Source organism: Saimiri boliviensis, chromosome 2 (assembly GCF_048565385.1).
Source record: "Saimiri boliviensis isolate mSaiBol1 chromosome 2, mSaiBol1.pri, whole genome shotgun sequence".
In the NCBI taxonomy this organism is placed as follows: Eukaryota; Metazoa; Chordata; class Mammalia; order Primates; family Cebidae; genus Saimiri; species Saimiri boliviensis.
Window position 1 is genome coordinate 121040703 of NC_133450.1, and position 23903 is coordinate 121064605.

Sequence of the window (23903 nt, forward strand, 5' to 3'; positions counted from 1 at the left end):
ACTATTTCTCTTAACGCATGTAGATTATCTGGTTTAAGCCCCTAGGCCTTAGGGGTGAGATAAAGTTCAGAGTAGGACTTGCCCAAGGTCTTAACAGCAGAGGCAAATCGCAATCTACTAAAATGTAATCCAGTGCTTTTGCTAATAGAATGTCTCATAACTAAACAAGATTTATTAAAATAAAATCACTCTCCATTTAAAATGTCTTGGTTTATAAAGCCTTGTGAAGGTTCTATTCAAAACTCATAATAACCAATGAGAAAAATGACAATGTTTAACTGGCAGAAGAGATGTAAGAAGCCAGGGACTAATGATGGAAGAATTTTCTGATGTGTGAAACTACCCTTCTCTACAATGACACCATCTTGAATCTCTTCAAAACTCATTTTCATTCAATTACCTTAATTAATTTCAACCAAGCCCTAGAGGACAGGACCTTACTTACACATAATTAGTTACATGTATACAAATGAGATGTAGTTGAAACAGTTCAAGTGTCCACTCTGAAAGCTTACCAACTACACAAACAAATCTGACCCAAAAACTTACTCACTGTAAGTTATTCATAAGAATCATTGAAAACAGCAAGGTTCACAGCACAGGAAAACAGCTTTATAATAAGAAGTGACTCAGAGTTAAAAGCAATCACCACCACCAGAGATTGGGGAGAAAGATATACACCATCAACACACAATTGACATACAATTCACAAAAGAAGTTGAGGACCATTTCCAAAAATGTTGAAAATACCTCCAACAAACTAAAACAGATTTCAGCTAGTGACAAACTGGCCAAATGTGAAAAAAGCAACCTATGTAAAACACATGTGATCTAAACCTTCCTCCCCCATCCTTGTTAAGGGTTAATGCCGTCATCTGAGAACATCCCCTCTTCTCACACCACCTCACAACTCAGAAGCGGATTTCAATTCTCACTGCACTTGCATTACTACCTGCTCTAAGTGTACAGATGAACAGCTGTAACTTCATAAAGCTGTGCGTACCTTCATAAAAACTCATATCCCATAAAAGCAGATCACATCAGTCCCCTTGATTGAATCACAACCTTACTCTTCTTGTCATGAAAAGCTGTAAGTTTAACAAATTAGGCCAAATTTCATAAGACACAAGATATAATTTCCACATAACCTTTTACTTATCTTTTTGGAAAAGAGCCAAACTCCAGCCCTAATCAGTAAAAGCTGTTTCATTTGCCATTTTGTATTAAAAAACAAATGGGGCCGGGCATGGTGGCTCATACCTGTTAACCCAGCACTTTGGGAGGCCGAGGAGGGCAGAATCACAAGGTCAGGAGATCAAGACCATCCTGGCCAACATGGTAAAACCCCATCTCTACTAAAAATAACAACAAAAATTAGCCAGGCATAGTGGCATGTGCCTGTAGTCCCAGCTACTCGGGAGGCTGAGGCAGGAGAATCGCTTGAACCCAGGAGGCGGAGGTTGCAGCGAGCTGAGATTACACCACTGCATTCCAGCCCAGGCTACAGAACAAGATTCCATTTCAAAAAAACAAACAAAAACAAATGGACCTACCAAAATTCTCTTCCTTCTAAGCACCTACCTTATGTGGAGACAATCTATATGCACACACTGACCAAATGGTGAGGAATGAGTCACTGGGCCAATCATATGAAAAGTCTTTTTCTGCACATCTATGTCACCTGGCAGGAAATGATTTCAAGTATGCTTCTCTAGCTTTCCAGCGTTTGAAGCTCCTCTTTTGAATTTATTCTCCTTTTCAGTTCTTCCCTGATGAAGACTCTATAAAATACTTATCTTTTCTCATTTGTGACCTGGCTGAAATTTCCTATTTAAAAAAATTACATCTTTTTCTTTTCCTTTTTTTGGAGATGGAGTCTTGCTCTTTTGCCCTGCCTTAGCCTCCCAAGTAGCTGGCACTGTAGGTTCATATCACCACACTCGGCTAAAAAGTATTTTCTATCTCTTTAAAAGAGCACTTACACGCGGCCGTGTGAGGTGGCTCACACCTGTGATCCCAGCACATTGGGAGTCCGAGGTGGGCAGATCACTTGAGGTCAAGAGTTGGAGACCAGCCTAGCCAACATAGTGAAAACCTGTCTCTACTAAAAATACAAAAATCAGCTGGGCAGGGCGGCAGGTGCTTGTAATCCCAGCTACTAGGAAGGCTGAGGCAGAAGAATCACCTGAACCCAGGAGGTGGAAGTTGCACTGAGCTCGTGCCACTGCACTCCAGTCTGGGTGGACCGAGCAAGACTCCATTTCAAAAGTAAAAACAAAAATAAAAGCACTACCACGTGACAACATTAACATGGAAAAGAAGTGAGCACTCACAGAACTCAATGTCCATAAAAAGCAGCATTCTTAAAGTCCATAGAAAGCAAATGACAACTACTGCAAAATTTGTACTTAGAGATTTCAAATGCAAATAGTTTGGAGATGGAGTAAGACAGCACTGTTTACAATAAAGACAAGTGCATGCATTGTACTGGAAACCTACTCCTGCCACACAATGCATGACACTTGAAAGGTGTGTGGCTGGCATCCCCTTCTTTTCTAGCTGAACTGCTTTCTCTTGCTCCTCAGCCATTAAATGAACGGCATCGTGGCTATATGTTAGCAAAAATTCCTTCCTTCCAATCCCAACAATTTTAACTAGAATAGAGAAATAAGGAAACACATTTTTCAGAGGCAGACGATTCACAAGACAATTTCCCCCATGACAGGACAGAATACTACGATAATCTGCATCTCCCTTCTGCAGCTCTTTTCAAGTGTGACCTTTAGGAAGCTCTCCCAACATTAAAGAGGAAAATATATTTAATTAAAAGAAAGGGCAGCAAAGACGCCTACAGAAGGGAGAAAGCTTTTACCTTGTATTAGAGAAAGGTGGATTTTCTCAAAGCTCCCCATCCATCAAAACAAAATGCAAATCCCACGATCAGGATTATGCAGCAGGAAGGGCACACAAGCTTTGAGGCAGGAACACAGGACTTGCAAGCCTGAACACCTGCATGCTGGTAAAATTCCCTTGGACTTAGCAATACTAACACCTTTTGCATAAGTATGAGATTATTTCTCTGCTTCACAGAAATGTAAAGACTCCGAGGAGTCTGCCCACCATGATTAAAAAAGGAAGGCATTCCTCCCCACCTCCTTCCAGCTGACATTTTCCTGACCTTCTGGCCAGCAGGATGGGATTTCTCTTGGATTTTCGCTACCTCTGTACCACCACTGCAGCTCTGCTGAAAGCTTGCCTTTGGCTCAAAGCCAGATAGAAAAGAACAATGAGCACCTGGTGCAGTGGCTCACGCCTATAATCCCAGCACTTTGGGTTGGGAGCCCAAGGCGGGCAGATCATGAGGTCAAGATATCAAGACCACCCTGGCTAATATGGTGAAACCCCGTCACAACTGAAAATACGATAGGCGTGGTGGCACACACCTGTAATCCCAACTACATGGGAGGCTGAGGCAGGAGAATTGCTTGAACTCAGGAGGCAGTGGTTGCAGTGAGCCGAGATTGCACCACTGCACTCCAGCTTGGGCAACAGAGGGAGACGCCATCTTAAAACAAAAAAAAGAACAGAACAATGAGAAACTCACCTGACTCATCCCCTACACAGGTTGCTTCTCCAGGCTTTCACTTCACAATCTGCTAGCTTTGCTTTACTTTTCTGAGTCCTCAGGTTATCTGCCTACTGAGTTTAGCTGCCATCAGCAAGAGAAATAGGCTGGAGCGGACTAACCTCATCTTGACCGAGTCGTCTCTAGTAATGTTAGTAATAGCTGTGGCAGCCTCTCTCTTGACCACGTCACATAATGACAGCCGATACACACTGGCGCTCAGGCCCAGCCTACCTCTCACCTTCCTCTTGATGATGTTGTCAGGGTAGAGAAAGCCTGGTCATTTATTCTTCTAAAACCTGGTATTTGGTCCACAATATTTTAACCTTCTCTTAGGTGTCACCATTTATTTTACGCACTAACAAAAGACAGAAGAAAACAAAAATTTCCTGACCTCCAGAGCACTGTCCTATTCTTGCCCCTACTCCGTAAGCCTCCGTCATCCTTTCAATCACACCAGGCTTCAAAGGCCAGGTGGGCAATTAAATATTAAGTGTAAACAGCTGCTTACCGCGTGCTGCTAGGGTCTAAAAACACCTAATCTACACACCTTCAGGCTGTGAAGGGCATCAAAGAAAGAAAACTTGTATTAGAAATTCTGACGATGCCACTTTTTTGGCCAGGGAAATTTAAGCTCATTCTGGCTCTTTTTATTGATGGCAGAATAGAGGAATCTATCCAGAGAGGAGCCCAGAGAGGGGATTTGATTTCAGATGTAAACTAAACCCCTTCTCCCTTCACTGGTTTTAACTGTAACAGGAAAAGCATCAAACCTGTTACCAGAAAATAAATGTGAATGTTTCCAGAATATTGGAAGTAATCCCTTGCTTAAACACAAAATCCGTGATTCAATTATATAACAAATACCTACTGAGAGCTGATACTATGCCAGGAACTAGTCAATGTGCATAGAACGTAGCAGTGAACAAGACCAATTCCATGCACCCACGAAGCTGGCATTCCACCGGAGGAGTCGAACAACAAAATGAATACTTTATAATGCTAGTATAAATACATAAGACACAATAACTCTGAAGTAGTGAGAAATGGTGTCAAAGTAGGTATGAGATGAAGAGTGATGGAGGCAACCTATGTGAAGAAACCTCTGCAGGCCGGCCATGATAGCTTACACCTGTAATCCCAGTATTTGGGAGGCCGAGGCAGGCGGATCTCCTGAGCTCAGGAGTGCAAGCCTGGAACAAACCCCATCTCTACAGAAACACAAAAAAATTAGCCAGGAGTGATGGTGTGCACCTGTGGTCCCAGCTACTCAGGAGGCTGAGGTGGGAGGATCGCTTCAGCCTGGGAGGCAGAGGTTACAGTGAACCGAGATCACTCCAGGCTAGGTGACAGAATGAGACCCCCCCCCCAAAAAAAAAAAAGAGAGACAAGAAAAGAAGAGAAATCTTTGCCGACTAATATTTAAGCAGAGAACTAGAAGGAATAAGGGAACAAGTCATGCCGAGATCTAGGGGTAGAAAAGCAGAACATTTCTGCAAGTGCTCAGACCCTCAGGAGAGAACAATCCCGCCACACTCGAGGATCAGAAACAAAGTTGGTATTATGGATACACTGGATGAAGCAGGGGAAAGCAAGAGGTAATGAGGTCTAAGAAACAAGCAGGAGTCAGATAATGAAGGGCCTTATATGGCCTAGTAAGGAATTTGGATTTTATTCTAAATGTGTTGGGAAGGCAGATCTACAGAGACACAAAACATGCAAGGTTTAACCTGACCATCTTCCTTACTCTCGATCTCAACCAAAAAAAAAATGACTTTCAAATGCAGAGCAAAGCCTAATGTTGAAATCTACTTCATCCTCAGTTCTAACAGATCAAAGAGAAATGAATACAAAGTGAAATCACAAATTTATGCATGCATTTACTTCTTTTAGAGACAGGATCTTGCTCTGCCACCCAGACTGGAGTATAGTGGCACAGTCATCTCTCACTGTAGCCTCACACTCCTGGACTCAAGCAATCCTTCTGCCTCAGCCTCCCAAGTAGCTGGGATTACAGGCATGCACCACCATGCCCAGCTAATCTTATTTTTATTTATCTCCCCATACCTCTCCAAATACACACACACACAAACACACACACACTCTCTCTCTCCCCCTTTGATGAAGTGTGCGCAGGAGCAAACTGAAGGAGCTCCCAGTGGCCAAAGCTGGAATAACTGGACCAACAATAACAAAAATTAGCATTGGGTTGTAGCACACAGTATGAAATAAACATCCATGAGTCAGCACTAGCAAAAATGATCAAGTAAATAAATAAATGAAGTAGACAAATCTCCCATATGTAATTCCAAATAATGTATATAGACACTACACTGTCAAGGAAGGTGCTGCACTGTGACTTCCTTCCAAAGGATGCCACATAGAAAGGGGGGCAGGCTGCAGGCAATGAGTAACTTGACAGTGGAGAAACCTGACAAATAACTACTTTATTCAGGTGATCAAGGTTTACATCAACAGCAAGAAATCACGTTACAGTGTGTAGACAGAGGGGCATCCTACAATATACCTGACCAGTATACCTCAAAGCATCAAGGTCACCAAAAACAAGGAAAGACTGAGAGAGGAGCCCAAGGAGACTTGACAACTAAATGTAGTATACTTTGATCCTTGAAGAAAGAAAGGATGAACATTAGGTAAAGTCTAAGGAAACCTGAATAAAGTATGGACTTTATTTAATAATTGTATATGGATATTGGTTCATTAATTGTAACAAATGTGATATACTAACGTGAGATGCTAATAATATGGGAAACTGGGTACAGAGTATAAACTCTGAGTATGCTCTCTAGCCTAGTCTCTCAATCTTTCTGTAAATTGAAGAAAGATCATAAAAGTCTGTAAAGCTTATTAAATATATATTTTATATATATGGAGAGAAAGTGTGTGCGCCCTGCAGGATACATGCTCTGAAACCACAGACCTTATAAAATCAATCATCTTATCCTATTGCTATGAATGAGTTGTTTCAGCTGTTACAACAACGAGACAAAAATTAACATGTAGTCAACTACACAGTTGAGATGCTAGGCCTTCTACTTTTCCTGAACCAGCACCAGCTGCACGCTACCTATCTCTTAAGTATAGGGACACATCCAGAAAATATGTGTTTCTTCTTTAAATAAGTTCACGATAACAATATAGATAATCACTGTTATCGGGGAAGTGGGTTTGGTGATAAAAAATAAAGCAAATATTACACAGATTTTAAGTCTGAATAAAGTGTGAACACTATATCCCAGAGCTTAAAATAATCCATAAGTCAAAAATGATGGCTCACTTGTAGGCTAAGTACAGGTGTGATAAACCTTCCTTAGCTCAGACACTTGGGCTGAGGGTTGGGGGGCTGTTTATATGAATATTTTAGGGAGGGAAATGAATATGTTTATTATTGACCAGAGAATGCAATTTTTATGTTTTTCAAAAGAAGACATGGGTTTAAGAGGTTGAGAAACACTCACAGGGCATGACTCCTCCAGAAAGACACAGGCTAAAAGACAAGAACTCCAAAAATTTTCAAACCAAAGTTCTCTTACGCTTTTTTTTAATGCTTTATTGAAGATACCGACTTCTGTGATCAGCAGAATAATGGTCCCCCAAAGATGTCCATGCCTTATCCCCTGAATCTGAAGATGTGAGATTACATAGCAAATGGGAATTAAAAATTGCGACTAGGAATCAAGGTTGCTAAGTAGCTGACATTAGAATAAGGAGAATATGCCAGGTGGGCCCAGGTAATCACGAGAGTCCTTAAAAGCGAAAGAGGGAGGCAAAAGAGGAGAGAGAGGGAAAGAGATATGATCAAAGAAGTATGGTCCAAGGCATGCTATGTTTCTGGCTTTGAAGGCAGAGGAAGGGGCCAAGAGCCAGGGAATTAGGCAGCCTCTAGAACAGGCGTCCCCAAACTATGGCCCGGCCCGCAGGCTGAATGCAGCCCCCTGAGGCCATCTATCCGGCCCCCGGCCGCACTTCAGGAAGGGTCACCTCTTTCATTGGTGGTCAGTGAGAGGAGCACAGTATGTGGCAGCCCTCCAACGGTCTGAGGGACAGTGAACTGGCCCCCTGTGTAAAAAGTTTGGGGACGCCTGATCTAGAAGCTTAAAAGGAAGCAGGAAGAAGATGTTCCCAGGGTCCTCGAGGAAGGAACTCAGTCCTGCAGACACCTTGATTTTACCTGTGAGACCTGTGTTGGACCCCTAAACTCCAGAACTGTAATAAACTTGTATGTTTTAAGCCACTAAATTTGTGGTAATTTGTCGCAGCAGCAATAAAGCCTAATATACTGCTTATAGAACCCTCCTGCTTTTAGTAGGAAAGCCCTTTTACCCCAACATCCAAGAGACATTTTTACCACATGCAAGTTAAAGGAAAGGAAGAAAGTTATCCATAAGTGTGAAGCAAGCAACAAACAAGAGGATCAAAAAATCAGGAACTAAAAGACTTATGATAGAAGTAAACTACAGCAGAGAGCAGGCTAATTCCAGTGATGGTCAGGTGATCTTAGCCGCAAAGTTCATTTGAAATCTTCACATTAACCACTTTAAGAAAAAAACCCAAAAACCTATTTTCTCGTGGTTAGAGAGTCAACAATATTCATTATTTGTGTCAGAAAACTAACAAGGGACCAGGCACAGTGGTTCACACCTGCAATCCCAACACTTGGGTAGGCTGAAGCAGGAGGATGGCTTGGGCCCAGGAGTCTGAGACCAACCTGGCAACAAAGGGAGACTTTGTCTCTACAAAAAAAAAAAAAAAAAAAAATCAAAAAGTTATCAGGGCATGGTAGCACACACCTGTGGTTACAGCTACTCAGGAGGCTGAAGCAGGCAGATCGCTTGAGCTCAGGAGTTTGAGACCAAACTGGGCAACATGGCAAAACCTCCTTTCTACAAAAAAAACAAAAATTAGCCAGGCATGGTGCCATGTGCCTGTAATCCCAGCTACACAGGTGGCTGAGGTACAAGAATCGCTTGAACCTCCAGAGGCAGAGGTTGCAGTGAGCTGAGCTGGCACCACTGCCCTCCAGCCTGGGCAACAGAATGAGACCCTGTCTCAAAAAAAAAAAAAAAAAAAAAAAAAAAAAGGCAAAGTACTTTGCCCATAGAATATTCATTAAGGAAAACTATCAAATTAAAACCACAAATTACTATAAATTTTTTAAAAACTCAGATTGTAAACAGCTTCCAAATGGCATAACATATAATTTTATATGTATTAATATATAGAGATTTTTATATATTAATATGTAAAGAGAGATTAGAGAGAGACATGGGCCAATTACACATGTTTATATGGCATATATAGTCACCTCCTGCACTGAAAAAGAAAGGTATCACTTTAATCTGTTCTTTTAAAATAATACAGATTTAAAGATATGGGAGCTTGGAAAGTGGAAGGTACAGGTGGCTGTGGCAACAAAAAAGTCAATATATATGTAAACTGCAAATGTAAACTCTGTTTCTACAACACAGAAAATTAAGAAGTAGACTCGATGAAACTAAATATGTCAGAAAAGATTAGTAACTCAAAAGAAAAGAACAACTCCCAAAGTTTGCTATTTGTTACATAAAATTTATTCTGTAGACATAAGCTCTACTTTGACTCTAAGCCATTAATGCTCAGTAATAAATGAAATTATATTGAAATTTTACAAATATGATAATACATGCCAGATTGCAATTATTTACACTACCAGTTTCAGTAAACATTTTCATCTAGAAATACCTATGTAAAAGACAAAACAGTAAACATCACATTAAGCTTACACATTTGCTAATTATCCTTGGCCATGACATATATGTTGGTGATCAATCAGAGACAATGCCTCATATATCCAAAAGATTTAAAAGTCCATCATTGGCCAGGAGCAGTGGCTCATGCCTATAATCACAGCACTTTGGGAGGCCAAGGTGGGCAGATCACCTGAGCTCAGGAGTTTGAGACAAACCTGGCCAACATGGTGAAACCCTGTCTCTACCAAAAATACAAAAAAAAAAAAAAAAATAGTTGGGCATGGGAGCACCTGCCTGGATTCCCAGCTACTCGGGAAGCTGAGACAAGAGAATCGCTTGAACCAGGGAGTCAGGGGTTGCAGTGAGCCGATTTCATGCCACTGCACTCCAGCCTGGTGACAGAGTGAGACTTTGTCTCAAAAAAAAAAAAAAAGTCCATCATCAAAAGATTTTCCTCTGTAACTTTTTTCTCTGATTTCCAGTCTTTTTTTCTCTACAAATAAGAATGTACTTGATAATCTAATAAAACATGAGGTGGAAAAACAGAAAAGAGAATGAGAAATGAATATCATTTCTCAAACTTTTCCAGTCTGGTTTGAAACAACACTAACAATTCTGGAAGCAGTCAAACTGAGTAATCAAGTATTATAATCACTATCAAGACTTTGTTGCTGTTGTTGTTTGAATCTACTTGGCTAAGGTTTAAACATACTGAGTGAGCTTTGCAAGCATTCCATGGTTGTTCAGTGGCTGAAGAATGATATGAATGGTACTCGTATTTGGAAACATGTTGGGCTGCTCACCCCACCTACTGTTCAGTGCTAAAATTGTGCTTTGGTACTGGTTTCATTTCAGCTGCAAGCAAACACGTTCTATGCAGCAGCTGATATCCGGGACTGGCCTGGAATTTTCTTTTCATTGTCGTTTTGTAACTGGAAAAGGGCTGTGAAGTTAATATACCTAGCTCAACCTTCATTTGACAGATGAATCAACTGTCCTTTATTTGGTTACGCCCAACAGCACCTATACATGTGCTTTCAACTCCAGTATTCACTTCTTTAAAAAGTAATAAAATAAAAAATCCTTTAATCAGGAACTTTTTTTTTTTTTTTGAGGCAGAGTCTTGATCTGTTGCCCACGAGGGACTGCAGTGGCACGATCTCGGATCACTGCAACCTCCAACTCCTAGGGTTCAAGCAATTATTCTCCCTCAGCCTCCTAAGTAGCTAGGACAAGAGGCACACGCCACCACACCCAGCTAATTTTTGTATTTTTAGTAGAGATGGGGTTTCACCATATTGGCCAGGCTGGTCTTGAACTTAAGACCTTGTGATCTGCCTGCCTCAGCCTCCCAAAGTGCTGGGATTACAGGCGTGAGCCACTATGCTTGGCCTAATCAGAACTTTCATAAAGAGAAATGAAGCATCACCATCTCACAGTCGCTTTTTTTTTTTTTTTTTTTTTGAGACAGAGTCTCACTCCATCATCCAGGCTCGAGTGCAGTGGCACCAACTCAGCTCACTACAGCCTCTGCCTCCCAGGTTCAAGTAATTCATGTGCCTCAGCCTCCCAAGTAGCTGGGACTACAGGTGTGTACCACCATGCCCAGCTAATTTTTGTATTTTTAGAAGAGACAGGGTTTCAACATTTTGGCCAGGCTGGTCTTGCACTCCTGACCTCAAGTGATCTGCCCACCTTGGCCTCCCAAAGTGCTGGGATTACAGGCATGAGCCACTGCACCTGGTCTCATAGTCACTTTTAAGCTAGCTGCCCATCAAGTATATGTACTTACAGAGCACATCTGTTTTTTGTTTGTTTGTTTGTTTTGTTTTGGTTTGTTTGTTTGTTTTTGAGACAGAGTTTCGCTCTTGTTACCCAGGCTGGAGTGCAATAGCGCGATCTCGGCTCACCGCAACCTCCGCGTCCTGGGTTCAGGCAATTCTCCTGCCTCAGCCTCCTGAGTAGCTGGGATTACAGGCACGCACCACCACACCCAGTTGATTTTTTTGTATTTTTAGTAGAGACGGGGTTTCACCATGTTGACCAGGATGGTCTCGATCTCTTGACCTCATGATCCGCCCGCCTCGGCCTCCCAAAGTGCTGGGATTACAGGCTTGAGCCACCGCGCCCAGCCTACAGAGCACATCTGAATATAAAATTTTAAAAACTACAGCCAGGCGCAGTGTCTCACGCCTGTAATCCCAGTATTTTGGGAGGCCGAGGCGGGTGGATCACTGGAGGTCAAGAGTTCGAGACCAGCCTGGTCAACATGGTGATACCATGTCTCTACTAAAAATACAAATATTTAGCTGAGCACTATGGTGGGCGCCTGTAATCCCAGCTACTGGGGACGCTGAGGCGGGAGAATCACTTGAACCCAGGAAGTGGAGGTTGCAGTGAGCCAAGATCATGCCACTTCACTCTAGCCTGGGAGACAGAATGAGACCCTGTATCCAAAAAAAAAAAAAACCAAAAGAATTATTTCACTGATTATAAACTATAATGATGCCATTCTAAAACTGAGTGGTCTCTTAAGGGCTTTTCACATCAAAATGTTTTATAAGTAAAAGAGAGAATAAGAATGAATTAATATTAAGATGTCCCAAATTTAGAAAGAAAAAGAAGAAATTGAGAAGGCAGGCATATAAGATAGAAAAGATCTGAGTCTTTTTAACAGCACACAGCAGCTTAGAAGCCCTGGGGATTAAAGAACCATAATTTTAGAAATGGGAGTATAGCTTTTCAGCTTTGGCAGCACACTGTGGTGAAGCCACATCCCTGGACTTTAGACTCCCAGGCAGAGACCTCAATTTCTAAGTTATTTGGTAGAAACCCTAAATTCCCATCTCCACATTTTATTACTCCACCTTTAAATATCTCAAAGGGTAATGATATATTTTGAATAAACCAGAAAAGCTTAAGTCAACAAATCTAAATGATGAACTACTTTTCAATACAGCCTAACCATTTTGCTATGTTATTAATAGAAATGAAAGGTATATATGCCTGATAGGAAAGCATGAAAATTAGTCTGTAAATAATAGTTATCGCAGAGAAAAAAAGTACAATCAGTTGTTTTCATCATTCAATAATGACAAACTAAATCTCCTCCTAGAAATCAGTAACCTCAAGTTCAACTACCAATCCCACTACCAACTATTAGGCTCTGCTGAAAAAAGCCAAAATCTACCCAATTGCTATTTCTTCACTGCAAAACTACATTTAGCACCACCTGCCTCCTTCACAGGTATGTTCAGATAATCATTTAACTGTGAGGATTTCTTTTAGGATCTATTCTGAAGAAGTAGCTGGTTTTAGTTAATTTCATCTATTGTTTAACTTGTTTCTTTAATCATGAAAGAAATTAATACATTCTCATAGTAACTAAACAAAATTTTAGGTAGCTCAGAAAGGCCAGGTGCGGTGGCTCCTGCCTGTAATCCCAGCACTTTGGGAGGCCGAGGCGGGTGGATCAGTATTCAAAACAAGCCTGACCAACATGGTGAATCCCCGTCACTACTAAAAATACAAAAATTAGCTGGGCATGGTGATACGCGCCTGCAATCCCAGCTACTCAGGAGGCTGAGACAGGAAAATCACTTGAACCCAGGAGGCGGAGGTTGCAGTAAACCAAGGTCGCGCCACCATATTCCAGCCTGGGCTAAAGAGCGAGACTCTGTCTCCAAAGAAAAAAGAAAAAAAAATGAATGACCAAACTTGGAAACCATATTCTGCAAATGATGGACAGCCAAAAAACAAAAAAGCTCTGAATTAATTCATGCAATGAACTAACTCACTAAGAAACAAAGACACTATGATCTTAGCTGTCCTCCAAATGGAATGTTCAAATACCTGGCGGTTCAATTTTTCCAAGGAGTGTAAGAGCAGTTATGTTTTTCAGGGAATCAACTTTCAGATATTCAAGACCCACAGTCTTTCCCAAAAGCAGTCTACCTTAGAAGGCACCTGAAGACAGCACAACTCCTTCTCAGCCTTTCTCAGTCTGGCTGTATTCCCCAAGTCCCAACAATGGGACAATTTTAAATATAGATGTTGAGGAAGTATAACTCTAAAGAACATGTAACATGTCCTTTGCAAATCTGATAGTTCCAATTCTTTGCTTTCAACCAAAGTGATGGAGAACCTAATACAGTGATCACTTGACAGATTCTTAAAATACTTCTGTAGGAGATGGGAATTAAAACACAAGTAAAAAAGAATAAAAAACAATGGAAATCTTCACACCACTAAAGAGTTTATTAATGTGATTTTTTTAAATGGATAAAGGCAAACATCAAATCACTCTAGTATTTAAAATGCATCCATAGCTAAGTGTGGTGTCTCACATCTGTAATCCCAGCACTTTGAGCAGCTGAGGTGGGAGGACTGCTTGAGCCCAGGAGTTTGAGACCAGCCTGAGCAAGACGGTGAGACCATCTCTACGAAATATAAAAATATTAGCTGGGCATGGTGGTTCACGCCTGTACTCCCACCTATTCAGGAGGCTGAGGTGGGAGGATCCCTTGAGTACAGGAGTTGAAGGAAGCACTCTCGCCTGAGCAACAAAGTGAGACCCAGTTTCTTTAAAAAAGAAAAAGAAACAATATATAAAAGTTGCATGACAGTTTTATTTAAAAAGTCAATCTATACAATATGTTTGGAAATTTTATATTTTGAAATTCTCTGATCCATTGATAAAAATGTGTTGGATATAAACTTTAAAGTACATTGTACATGGTTTCCCAAAAATTTTTAGGCAGAATTTACAAGCAAAAACGTTCAGTTGTCTCTGTTGATATTGAAAATATGTAAGTGAAATAATGGTCAGTGAGAAAAGCAACTTACAAACAGAATATGTTAATAAGGATAAGGATGCCAAAATAATCACAGTTGTAAGCAATGGTTTGCAGCACCAGGAGAGGAGGTCAATTTCACAGATTACCAAGAGATAATCTTGAGGCAATCTTCTGTTGGGACACTTAAGCACTTTCAGTTTCTAACCAAATTTTTTCCAGAAAGCTTCAAGCTTTCTGCAAAAAAGGAAAATATAGTGTAGAGGCTGTCATTTCAGTTTGAGCTTTTACAGGCTCTCAGTCTCTAGCTGGCTGACATGTTGCTGGTGGCTCCTTTCAGCAACAATGAAGGCGCAAATGCCTTAGACACCTGCCTGTGGGTGAAAAAAGTAGGACACTTTTTCCCTTCAGGTTCACACTAAAGTTGAACAGAAAATTAGATATTTTCCTTTTACCAAGTGAAATGAAAGTGTCAAAGGCATCTGGTATTAATTACTACTCAGGCTTTATTTACAAAGCAAAAGTTTGATCAGAATAAATCGTCTCCAGATTCTACTTTTTAGTATAGCTATAAACAGCTGTCTCATCTTTTATTGAATACGAGTTATTTTAAAAGGAATATGAAAAGCTGCAATATAAACATGGAGCAAGAAAGCAAAGGTCTGCTAATATTCACAATAACTGAAGATGGTATCAATACTACCTTAAAACCTTATAACCATACTAAAACATCAGTTACCAAAACAAAAAAAACAACAACAAGCATGTGACAGAAGCACTCAACAGTCCTCCACACACCCCTTTTTCAAATCTCAAAGACATTCCAGGGACATTTTAGAGCAGCAGTTAAAAGAACAGGCTCTGGAGTGAAAATGCTGGGGTGGAATCCAGGCTCAGCAATTTTCTGGTTGAGTGATATTAAAAAGTTATTTCACCTCTCCTAACTTTGAGTTATTTAATGGTGCCTCAGCTGTATCATCTCATATTAAGTGCTCAACAAATGTGAATTACTGTTATTACCACTGGAAGGAAAAACAAAAAAACTGCAATGACTGCCAACAGGCCTTGTCTTCCTCTCTGCTAACAGCTCATCACCAAGATAAATACTAAAGAATCCTAGTATTGGGGGCTGGAGGAGAGGGGTGGGGTAGAGAGGTTGTTTATTTATTTAGTTAGTAAGTTAGTTATTTGAGACAGAGTCTCACTCTATCAGCCAGCCTGGAGTGCAGTGGCACAATCACAGCTCACTGCAGCCTCCGCCTCAAGGTTCAAACGATCCTCCTGCTTCAGCCTCCCTTGTAGCAGGGACTATAGATGCACCCCACCACACTTGGCAATTTTTGTATTTTTTTATAGAGATGGGGGTCTCATTATGTTGCCCAATCTGGTCTTGAACTCCTGGACTCAAGTGATCCATCCGCCTCAGCCCCGCTAAAGTGCTGGGATTACAAGTGTGAGCTACCACACCCAGCCAGTTGTTTTTCTTTTTAAGTTAACGATTATGTCTAGTACAATAATGCTTCTAGTGAGCATTCTGTGAAGATAATTATGCATATCCGTAATCAGTAAGCTTAGAGCTCAGACCATTTTCAGAAGGAATGATAAAAGAGCAAGAGACTAAGAAGTGGTGTACTCAACTTCATACTCAAGTAAGTTACCTTGTAGTATTATATAGCTATCTAGAAGTTGGTTAGTTTGATTTTGTTTTCCATTTACATGCAGTGGTCCAAAATAGAAAGCAAAGGTGTAAACAATATTGGTTTCTGAAGGTGGACAACTGGTCCTTACATGGCTGAAAGTCTATTATGATTTTTTTTTTCTTTTGATCATTTCAACTACTCTCTCCTTGGGGTACAAACGCACCATGGGATATGAGAACAAGAAAACTTCAGGAAAGTCAATCTTGTCTCATGTAGTCATTAAGTACCAGAAATGGTATCCTAGCAAGACTAAATACAAACAGTACTTCAGAATCTGAGAAATGGAAGGAACTTAGAGATCACCAATCCAAAGCAAAATTAAGGAATAATCTACCCAACATCCCTTCCTCCAGCTTTGACTGAAAACATCATGATTAAGGGATAAGACCAACTAAACAAAAGATAAAATCCTAAACTTTTAACAGAATGTGTTACAATACTAGCTTAAATTTTTTAAAGTCTTAGGTTGTTCTTTCTCTTAATGATATACCATCATTTCACCCAATTTAACTCAACAGAGATTAACAAAACAGAAGCACCTTCACTCACTCAATTCAACTTAAAGACACTTACAGTCCTGTGTGCCAGACGCCAAAGTTAATACCAAAGGTACCATTACTACTACAATTACTCTTAAAAAGCACAATCTCTGCAGCCAAAGATTGTCTACTTTGTTCTCAGCAAAGTGACTGTTTCATGAAAAAGTAACAGATAAAATACAGTTGATTCAAGGCAGCTTGCTATAAATCCCAGCTCTGCTACTAGCTGTGAAAGGTTAGGCAAGTCAATTAACCTATAAAAATAAAGATTATTATATATAATATATACATTGTATTTAATATATAATTATATACTATTACATAATTCTACATTATGTACATATTACATATATATAAAATACAGATAGAACAAAATGTGATATATAGTCCGCACTAGGTTGGTCTTTAGTTTTTGTCATTACCTTCCTCAAACACCAGGTAAACTGACCCAAAAATGTTTTTATATCTCATTCAAGTTTTGCCTATTACCTACCTTAATCCGAACAAGATTTAAGTCTGTTACATTTAAAGTTTTATAATATTTTTCCCCGCTTTGTATTGTTGTATACAATTACTCTCTTTAGGGATATCTTATCTGCTAGGCCCTTAAGATGTAAATACTTCAGTCATAGCAAATTCGGCCTCATTCAAAAAAGAATTTTTTTAATCTGTGTGCATAAGAATTCAGAATATAAAGATGGTCTTGTCCTATAGATGTTAAGGTAACAGAACAGCTCATAAAAAGGCAGTCCTCCAGCTTCCTTAGCTGAGATATGATTGAATTTGCCCCCATATATATCATCCCCTGCTCCAATCTCTGAAAACTTTCTATGAATGTGTCAATACGACTGATGATATTGCTATTAAAACTCAGAATTTGACTGCTCAAACATTTATAAGTTGAAAATTCAAAACGACGAAGGACAGTGGTCCCTGATTGCTACACATATAGGTGTAATAGAAGAGAATTACGGTATTACAAAGAAATATGCATCTGATCCCGCCGTCAAATACTAGAGTCCAGTCGCAGGGGGTCGTTCTTTCATTCAACAAACTGTTTTCATTATGCGCCTACTGTGTACTACGCACTGTACAGGCAGTAAACAAAAAAGACCAAAAACTTCCTTCCCTTCCAGTGACAGGAGCGTCCTCTAGGGTAAGGCTGCCAAGGCCTCGGCACGGAGACCACGCCCTGGCTGCCCCTCGGTCCCAAAGTGGTTAATCATACAGACATTCCAGCCGGCCCCAAGGGCAGCCGAGGCTTGCAGCCTCAACACAAGGCCTTGGCCTCCGGGTTCCTAACCCCGATCCTGGGGCAGGCGGGAAAGCCCTCCGACCTCCGCGGTCTAGCGCCAGCAGGGACCGGAGGCCGCGAGCGACGCCAAGCGCACGAAACCGGCGCGCCCCCGCCACCTTCTGCCCGTTTCGCGCATGCGCCGCCGCGGCCGCCGCCAGTCTGGCGCGCGCCTGGCACGGTCGCCGGCGGCTCTTGACTAGCTGTCCCTACCCCATCTGCCCGAGTTCCACGCGGTCCGGCCCCACCAGCCGTCACCCCTTACCGGCGCGCTGGTCCCGGCACCCCGGCCTCCGGGCTCCCGGCGGCCGCCTCGCGGGGCGCCTCTTCCTCCTCGGCCTCCGCGAGGACCGCGGAAGCCGCGGCCACGGCCCCGGCGGCCGCCTCCGTCCCCGCCGCCGCCACCTCTGGCTACAGCCGCTGCGGCTCCTGGCCGCTCGCTGTGGCGGTCTCCGCCGGGCCGGTCGCGGCCAGACCGCCTCCCGCGGCCTCCCCGAGCTCCGAGCTCCGCCTGCATCTGACCGCCACTGGCAGTGCTGAGCACGCGGGAGCCGAGCTGCGGCGGAGACTCCCCGGCCCTACCGGAAGCGGGCCGCACGGAGGAGCCGCGAGCGATCAGCGCCCGGTGGCGGCGAGGCGCGGGGTGCGGGGCCAGGGATGGAGGCCGGCCGCGGCGCGGCGGGGCGGGGCGGGGCAGGGGCAGGGCGGCGCGGCCCGGGTCCCGCAGGTGGGACCGGAACTGGGACTGCGGGAAGGCCAGACTGGTGGGAGCTGGAATTGATGGGGGTCAGCAGCGGTGCAGGGGTTCTCAAGGCATCAGAGATAGGTGGAGAGGGAGGGACCGTGATAAGTGCAAGGACGGGTCTTAAAATTTGTATTATACGGACTTTTGTGGGGAAAAAAGTTTAAATGTGTGCGTTCGCATAAGAAAAGGTCTAAACAAATAATAGACTCAAATGTTAGTGGTTAACTGTGCTGAGATTTCCAGTGAGTTAATTTTTTTCTTCCATTTTAATTTTCAGGAATGAATATGTATCATTTTAAAACTATACCGAAGTCAGAGTTCAGGATGGATGTAAAAACAGTGTGTGTCCGGTGAGAGGCAGACTGCAGCACGTGGGAGAGAGCAGTGCAAACTGGGAGATGGCTAGAAGGGGCTTAAAGGTCCTCACAATTTCTATAGAAATTACTACTGTAGCTCACATTTATTGAGCATATGAGTGTTTCATTCTCGTAACAGTTCTGTGAGGTAGGAACTGCTGTTACCTTTATTCTGCAGGTGAAGTAACAGCCTTAGAAAGGTTCAAAAAAAACTTGCCTAAAGTGAACAACTCGGTAGTGGTGGAACTGACATTCTAAGGCAGTCTCACTCCAGTCCCTTCTTATGACCAAGGAGAAAAAAGGGAGGGGAACAGCTGGTTACACAGATGGATGGGAGCAGTTTTTAACTTGGTACTGAAACAACATGAAAATAATGAAAGCAAGGGCGAAAATGTCAGTGTAGCAGAACAAGTGTTTTCTTCTCTCAGTCCTTTCTGGTTCTTTCCTATATCCATACATAGTTAATATTTTTCATTGCTTCTAGTTGTCTACTCTGCATCAGGCACAGTGCTATGTCCTGAAATTTAAAAAAAAAAAAAAAAAAAAAAAAAACGAGACCTTGCCCCTGCCCTCATGTAGCTCACTGCCCACAAGGAAGATAATCTAGTCCTGTGAACAGATGATTACAGTACAGTGTTGCTGAATGCAGTGAGAGATTCAAGGTCAAGGCCCAAAGAAGAAAAGTTTAATAATGTTTAAATGGGTTACCTAAGGCTTCATGAGAAATAGACCCCTGAACTAAAGCCTAATGATTGAGTAGGAATTTGCCTGGTTGGTAAATGGGAGTAGGGGAGCCTTCCAGGCAGAGGGAACTATTGAAGGATTGTCAACTCCAGAGAAACAGTCTTAAAAATAGTAACACTTGTAGAACACTTATATGCACCAAACACTATTCTACATACTTCTCATGTAACTTCATTTGAGACTAATAGCTGCCCTATGAGGTAAGCTAGTGTTGTCCACATTTTACAGAAAGGGATCAAAAACAGATGTCAAGTAACTTCCAAGATAACACTGCTACAGGCCAGAAAGATGTCTTTATTTACTGTGTTGCTTTGAACAGCTCTATCTACTACTACTGAGGGGTGCTCCCAAGCTACAGGGGTAAGGACTGTGGCATGAGCTATTCTTTGCCAGAATCCACAGCCTGTACTCTGGTGGAGAAAACGGAAAGTGAAGAGCTTAGCAGGTCATAAGGGTACTTTGACTTGAAGGGCTGGAGTCATGATTAGAGAACTCCTGAAAAATGAAAGGAGCAAACTCCTAAAATACAGAATACAAGACAGTATCTTCTCTCTCTTTCCACCCTCACTCTGAGCTGCTGACTTTCCTTTCTATTTCATGAAGAAATAGAAGCAACCAGGAAAGAATTTCAGTGCTGCTATTACTACAACTCCCAGCCTACCTGTAGATACAAGTACCTATGTTCCCTGCCTTCCTTTCTGTTAGTGTAGAGAGGGGTCTCTGCCCCAGTCCAAGATGAGGCCTCTATTACTGCACTAGATCTTATCTGTGCTCACCAACTTGGGGACTTCTCTGCAGCAGATGTTCTCACTCTCGCCAGAACATCATTTTTACCTTCTAACGAATCATTCACATTAGCATACAAGCATGCTATATTTTCACCTTTAAAAAAAATGAAGGCCGCGCGTGGTGGCTCACACCTATCATCCTAGCACTTTGGGAGGCCAAGGTGGGCAGATCACGAAGTCAGTAGATCAAGACCATACTGGCCAACATGGTGAAACCTCATCTCTATTAAAATACAGAAAATTTGCCGGGCGTGGTGATGCATGCCTGTAATCCCAGCTACTCAGGAGGCTAAGGCAGGGGAATCACTTGAACACAGGAGGCATTAATTGCAGTGAGCCGAGGTCATGCCCCTGCATTCCAGCCTGGCAACAGAGCAAGACTCTGTCTCAAAAATAAAGATTAAAAAAAAAAAAAAAAAAAAAAAAACTTGGCCCTATACCCTGTTCCACTTTCTGCTTCATTTCTCTACTTCCTTTTATAGCAAAGTTCCTCAGAAGAGTCATCTATAGCACTGTCTCCAATTCACTATTTCATCCACTCCTCAAGCCTTTGTTCCCACCACGTCACCAAAACAACTTACCAACTTTTACTGTGATGTCCATGTAACTAAATCCAATGGTCAGGTCTCCAACCTAATCTTACCTCATCTATCAGCCTCATTTGATACAGTTGATTATTCCTTCCTCCTTGAAACATTGCTGCTTCCAGAACAATACACTACCCTTAGGAATTCAAAGATAAATATAATCCTTGGCCTAGGTTTGTGGGGAAGACTTAGGCAACAGTCAAGGGCTTCTGTACCTCCAGATTCTCACGTAACTTTGTTTATGGCAATACTTCCTAGACTTTTTCATGTCATGGTACACATAGAAAATGGTAATATTTTCCAAGTACTCTGGAATAACAAGACAGTACTGCTCCCAACAGAAGGGGAACCACCTAGCCAACCCCATAGCTGTGGCAGAGGTGGACATTGTATGCATTAAATGGGTCCAGTTTATGCCTTCATGTAAAGCAATTCCGGGCCAGGCGCAGTGGCTCACGCCTGTAATCCCAGCACTTTGGGAGGCCGAGGCAGGTGGATCACAAGGTCAAGAGATCGAGACCATCCTGGTCAACATGGTGAAACCCCATCTCTACTAAAAATGCAAAAAATTAGCTGGGCATGGTGGCGCATGCCTGTAATCCCAACTACTCAGGAGGCTGAGGGAGGAGAATTGCTTGAACCCAGGAGGCGGAGGTTGCAGTGAGCCGAGATCGCTCCATTGCACTCCAGCCTGGGTAACAAGAGTGAAACTCTGTCTCAAAAAAAAAAAAAAAAAAGCAATTCCACCTGTTTTCCTTTCCTATAACAATACAGTAATGTCCTCAGTAACAGACCTCTCTGTCACCTGAATTTGGTCTAAAAGCTTAACTTTATTCTTACATTCTCTTTTCCTTAGAGCTACAAAGTTGAACCCTTTCAGTTCAAGGACTATGTATCCCTCTCTTATATGTCCCACAGCAGCTAGCACAACAGTGAACAACACCAAGTATGTTCTCAAGAACATGTCACATTGAAATCTTGCTCTGGATATTATTGTTTCAGAGATATTAAGAAGTTAATCAGCACCTTATCTTCAGTCAGCATGTTGATCCTACCAATTAAAAGGAGTTAGATGTAGCTTACTTTAAAATATTCACCAAAAATGCAAGTCCAGAACCTCCCTTATTCATTCACACATTCCTTCACTGGAAGTCCTTCCTCATATCTAACACAGTGGTATCCCGTGTGCTTTAAGCCTACTTTGTCTTGATTTGTCCTTGAAAAGGAAGGAGGGAAGAGACACTCATCAATATTCTATAGAACAATATGAGCTGGTTATCATGATGTCCCAATATCATTAGATTGTAGATGCCATTAAAGTTTTCCATTGTAGTTGCTATAGAAACAATCAAGAATAGCAAAGACGGGTTCAGGCATAAAGCTTTTCAGAAAAAAAAAAGGTGTTTCAGAAAACCAAGGCCTAAGCTCACCTTAGGAAAAGCATCAAAAGTTAGCAAGGCCACTTGACAAGAAAAGGAATTCATTTGGTACACAGGGTTACCTTCTTTGATTTTTATGTTGCTTTGCTTCATTTGTAATGTATTGACAGGAAAGCACAAGAAATAATTGGCCAAGGTTAGAAACACAGAGGATTTTATTTCTGTGAGAGTCTTTGTCTTATGTAGTGGTAGAAAATAAACCTGGGATGATTACTGCTCTCTCTTAGTGCTGGTACCCTAAAAATAAACATAATTAGACGGTGGGATGAAAAATGGGAACTTGGAAAGAAAGTTTTAGTAATCAGAGAAGAGCTCAAAAGGATCCATACTCCCAGATAACCACTTATACTTCATTTGCTTCTGCAACTTCCCTAAAAAATAAGTTACCCCTTCATAAACACAATCAGCGATTGAAGAAGTTTATTGTGGAAAATATTCAGGCTGGAAACTCAGTTTTCATACTCAACTATCATCTAAAAAAAAGAAATCAATCCATCAGCCATGGAACCTACCTTATGTCCCAAAGCCCTTCGTGAAAAGATCTGTCGAGCAGCCTAGGAATCGGGAAAAGTCATTCTCCCAGAAAGTGAGGCAGGAAAAAAAATGGGAAAAAAAGAAGGCAGAAAAGCTCCAAAGGCTAGTTGTATTAATTTCAAACAGGAGAAATTTTTTTTAACTCAAATGATTTTCGGAAGGGGGGGGGTTCAAATGTTGCTGCACATTGCAGTTGGAAAATTCCAATTTAACAGCCCCTTTGTGAGCGATCACTCCCCTTTTCTAGGAACTTAGGAAATCATTCTCAACCTTGCAACTTAAAATATGGTACATGAATCAGTGGCATCAAGAATACTCAGGAGCTTTTCAGAAATGTGGAATTGTGAAATATGGCCAAGATAGCCAATTAGAAGCAGCTGCAGTCCACAGCACTCACGGAGAGGAATGAAAGGTGTGAGCAAATACAGCACATTCAACTGAAATATCCAGGTTCTCACATTGCGACTGATTAGGCAAACGACCCACAGTAAACAAAGAAAAGCAGGGTGGGGCGACGGCCCAGCTGAGAGCGGCACAGAGCTAAAGGAACCCCCACCTCGAGCCAATGGCAGCAGTGAGTGATTGTGCAACCCCACCCGGGAAACCACACTTCTACCATAGATCTTTGCAGCCTATGAAACAGGAGACCCTCTTATGAGCCCGTGCCACCAGGGCCTTAGGTGCAACACACAGAGCTGTGCGTAGTCTCAGCAGAGAATACTATAAACAGCTGTATGCAAATAAACTATAAAAATCTAGAAGAAATGAATAAATTCCGGAACACATACACCCTCCCAAGCCTGAACCAAGAAGAAACTGAATCCCTGAATAGACCAATAATGAGTTCTGAAATTGAGGCAATAATAAACAGCCTACCAATCAAAAAAGAAAAAAAAGAAAATCCAGGACCAGACAGATTTACAGCAGAATTCTACCAGAGGTACAAAGAAGAGCTGGTACCACTCCTACTGAAACTATTTGAAAGAGTTGACAAGGAGGGACTCCTCCC

The 23903-nt window shown here is 41.9% G+C and overlaps 2 protein-coding genes across 2 annotated transcripts in view; one reads left to right on the forward strand and one right to left on the reverse strand.

Annotated features, from left to right (window-relative positions):
- The window catches only part of AVEN (apoptosis and caspase activation inhibitor), a 174192-nt gene extending 155815 nt beyond the window's left edge, over positions 1–18377 (reverse strand). Inside the window, exon 1 of the mRNA XM_039462881.2 lies at positions 17967–18377. Within this exon, the coding sequence (XP_039318815.1) occupies positions 17967–18218 (252 nt within the window). The 5' untranslated portion in view covers positions 18219–18377. The remainder of the gene's footprint in view (positions 1–17966) is intronic.
- CHRM5 (cholinergic receptor muscarinic 5) overlaps positions 1–23903 on the forward strand; it is an 86498-nt gene that overhangs the window by 50770 nt on the left and 11825 nt on the right. The window lies entirely within an intron of this gene.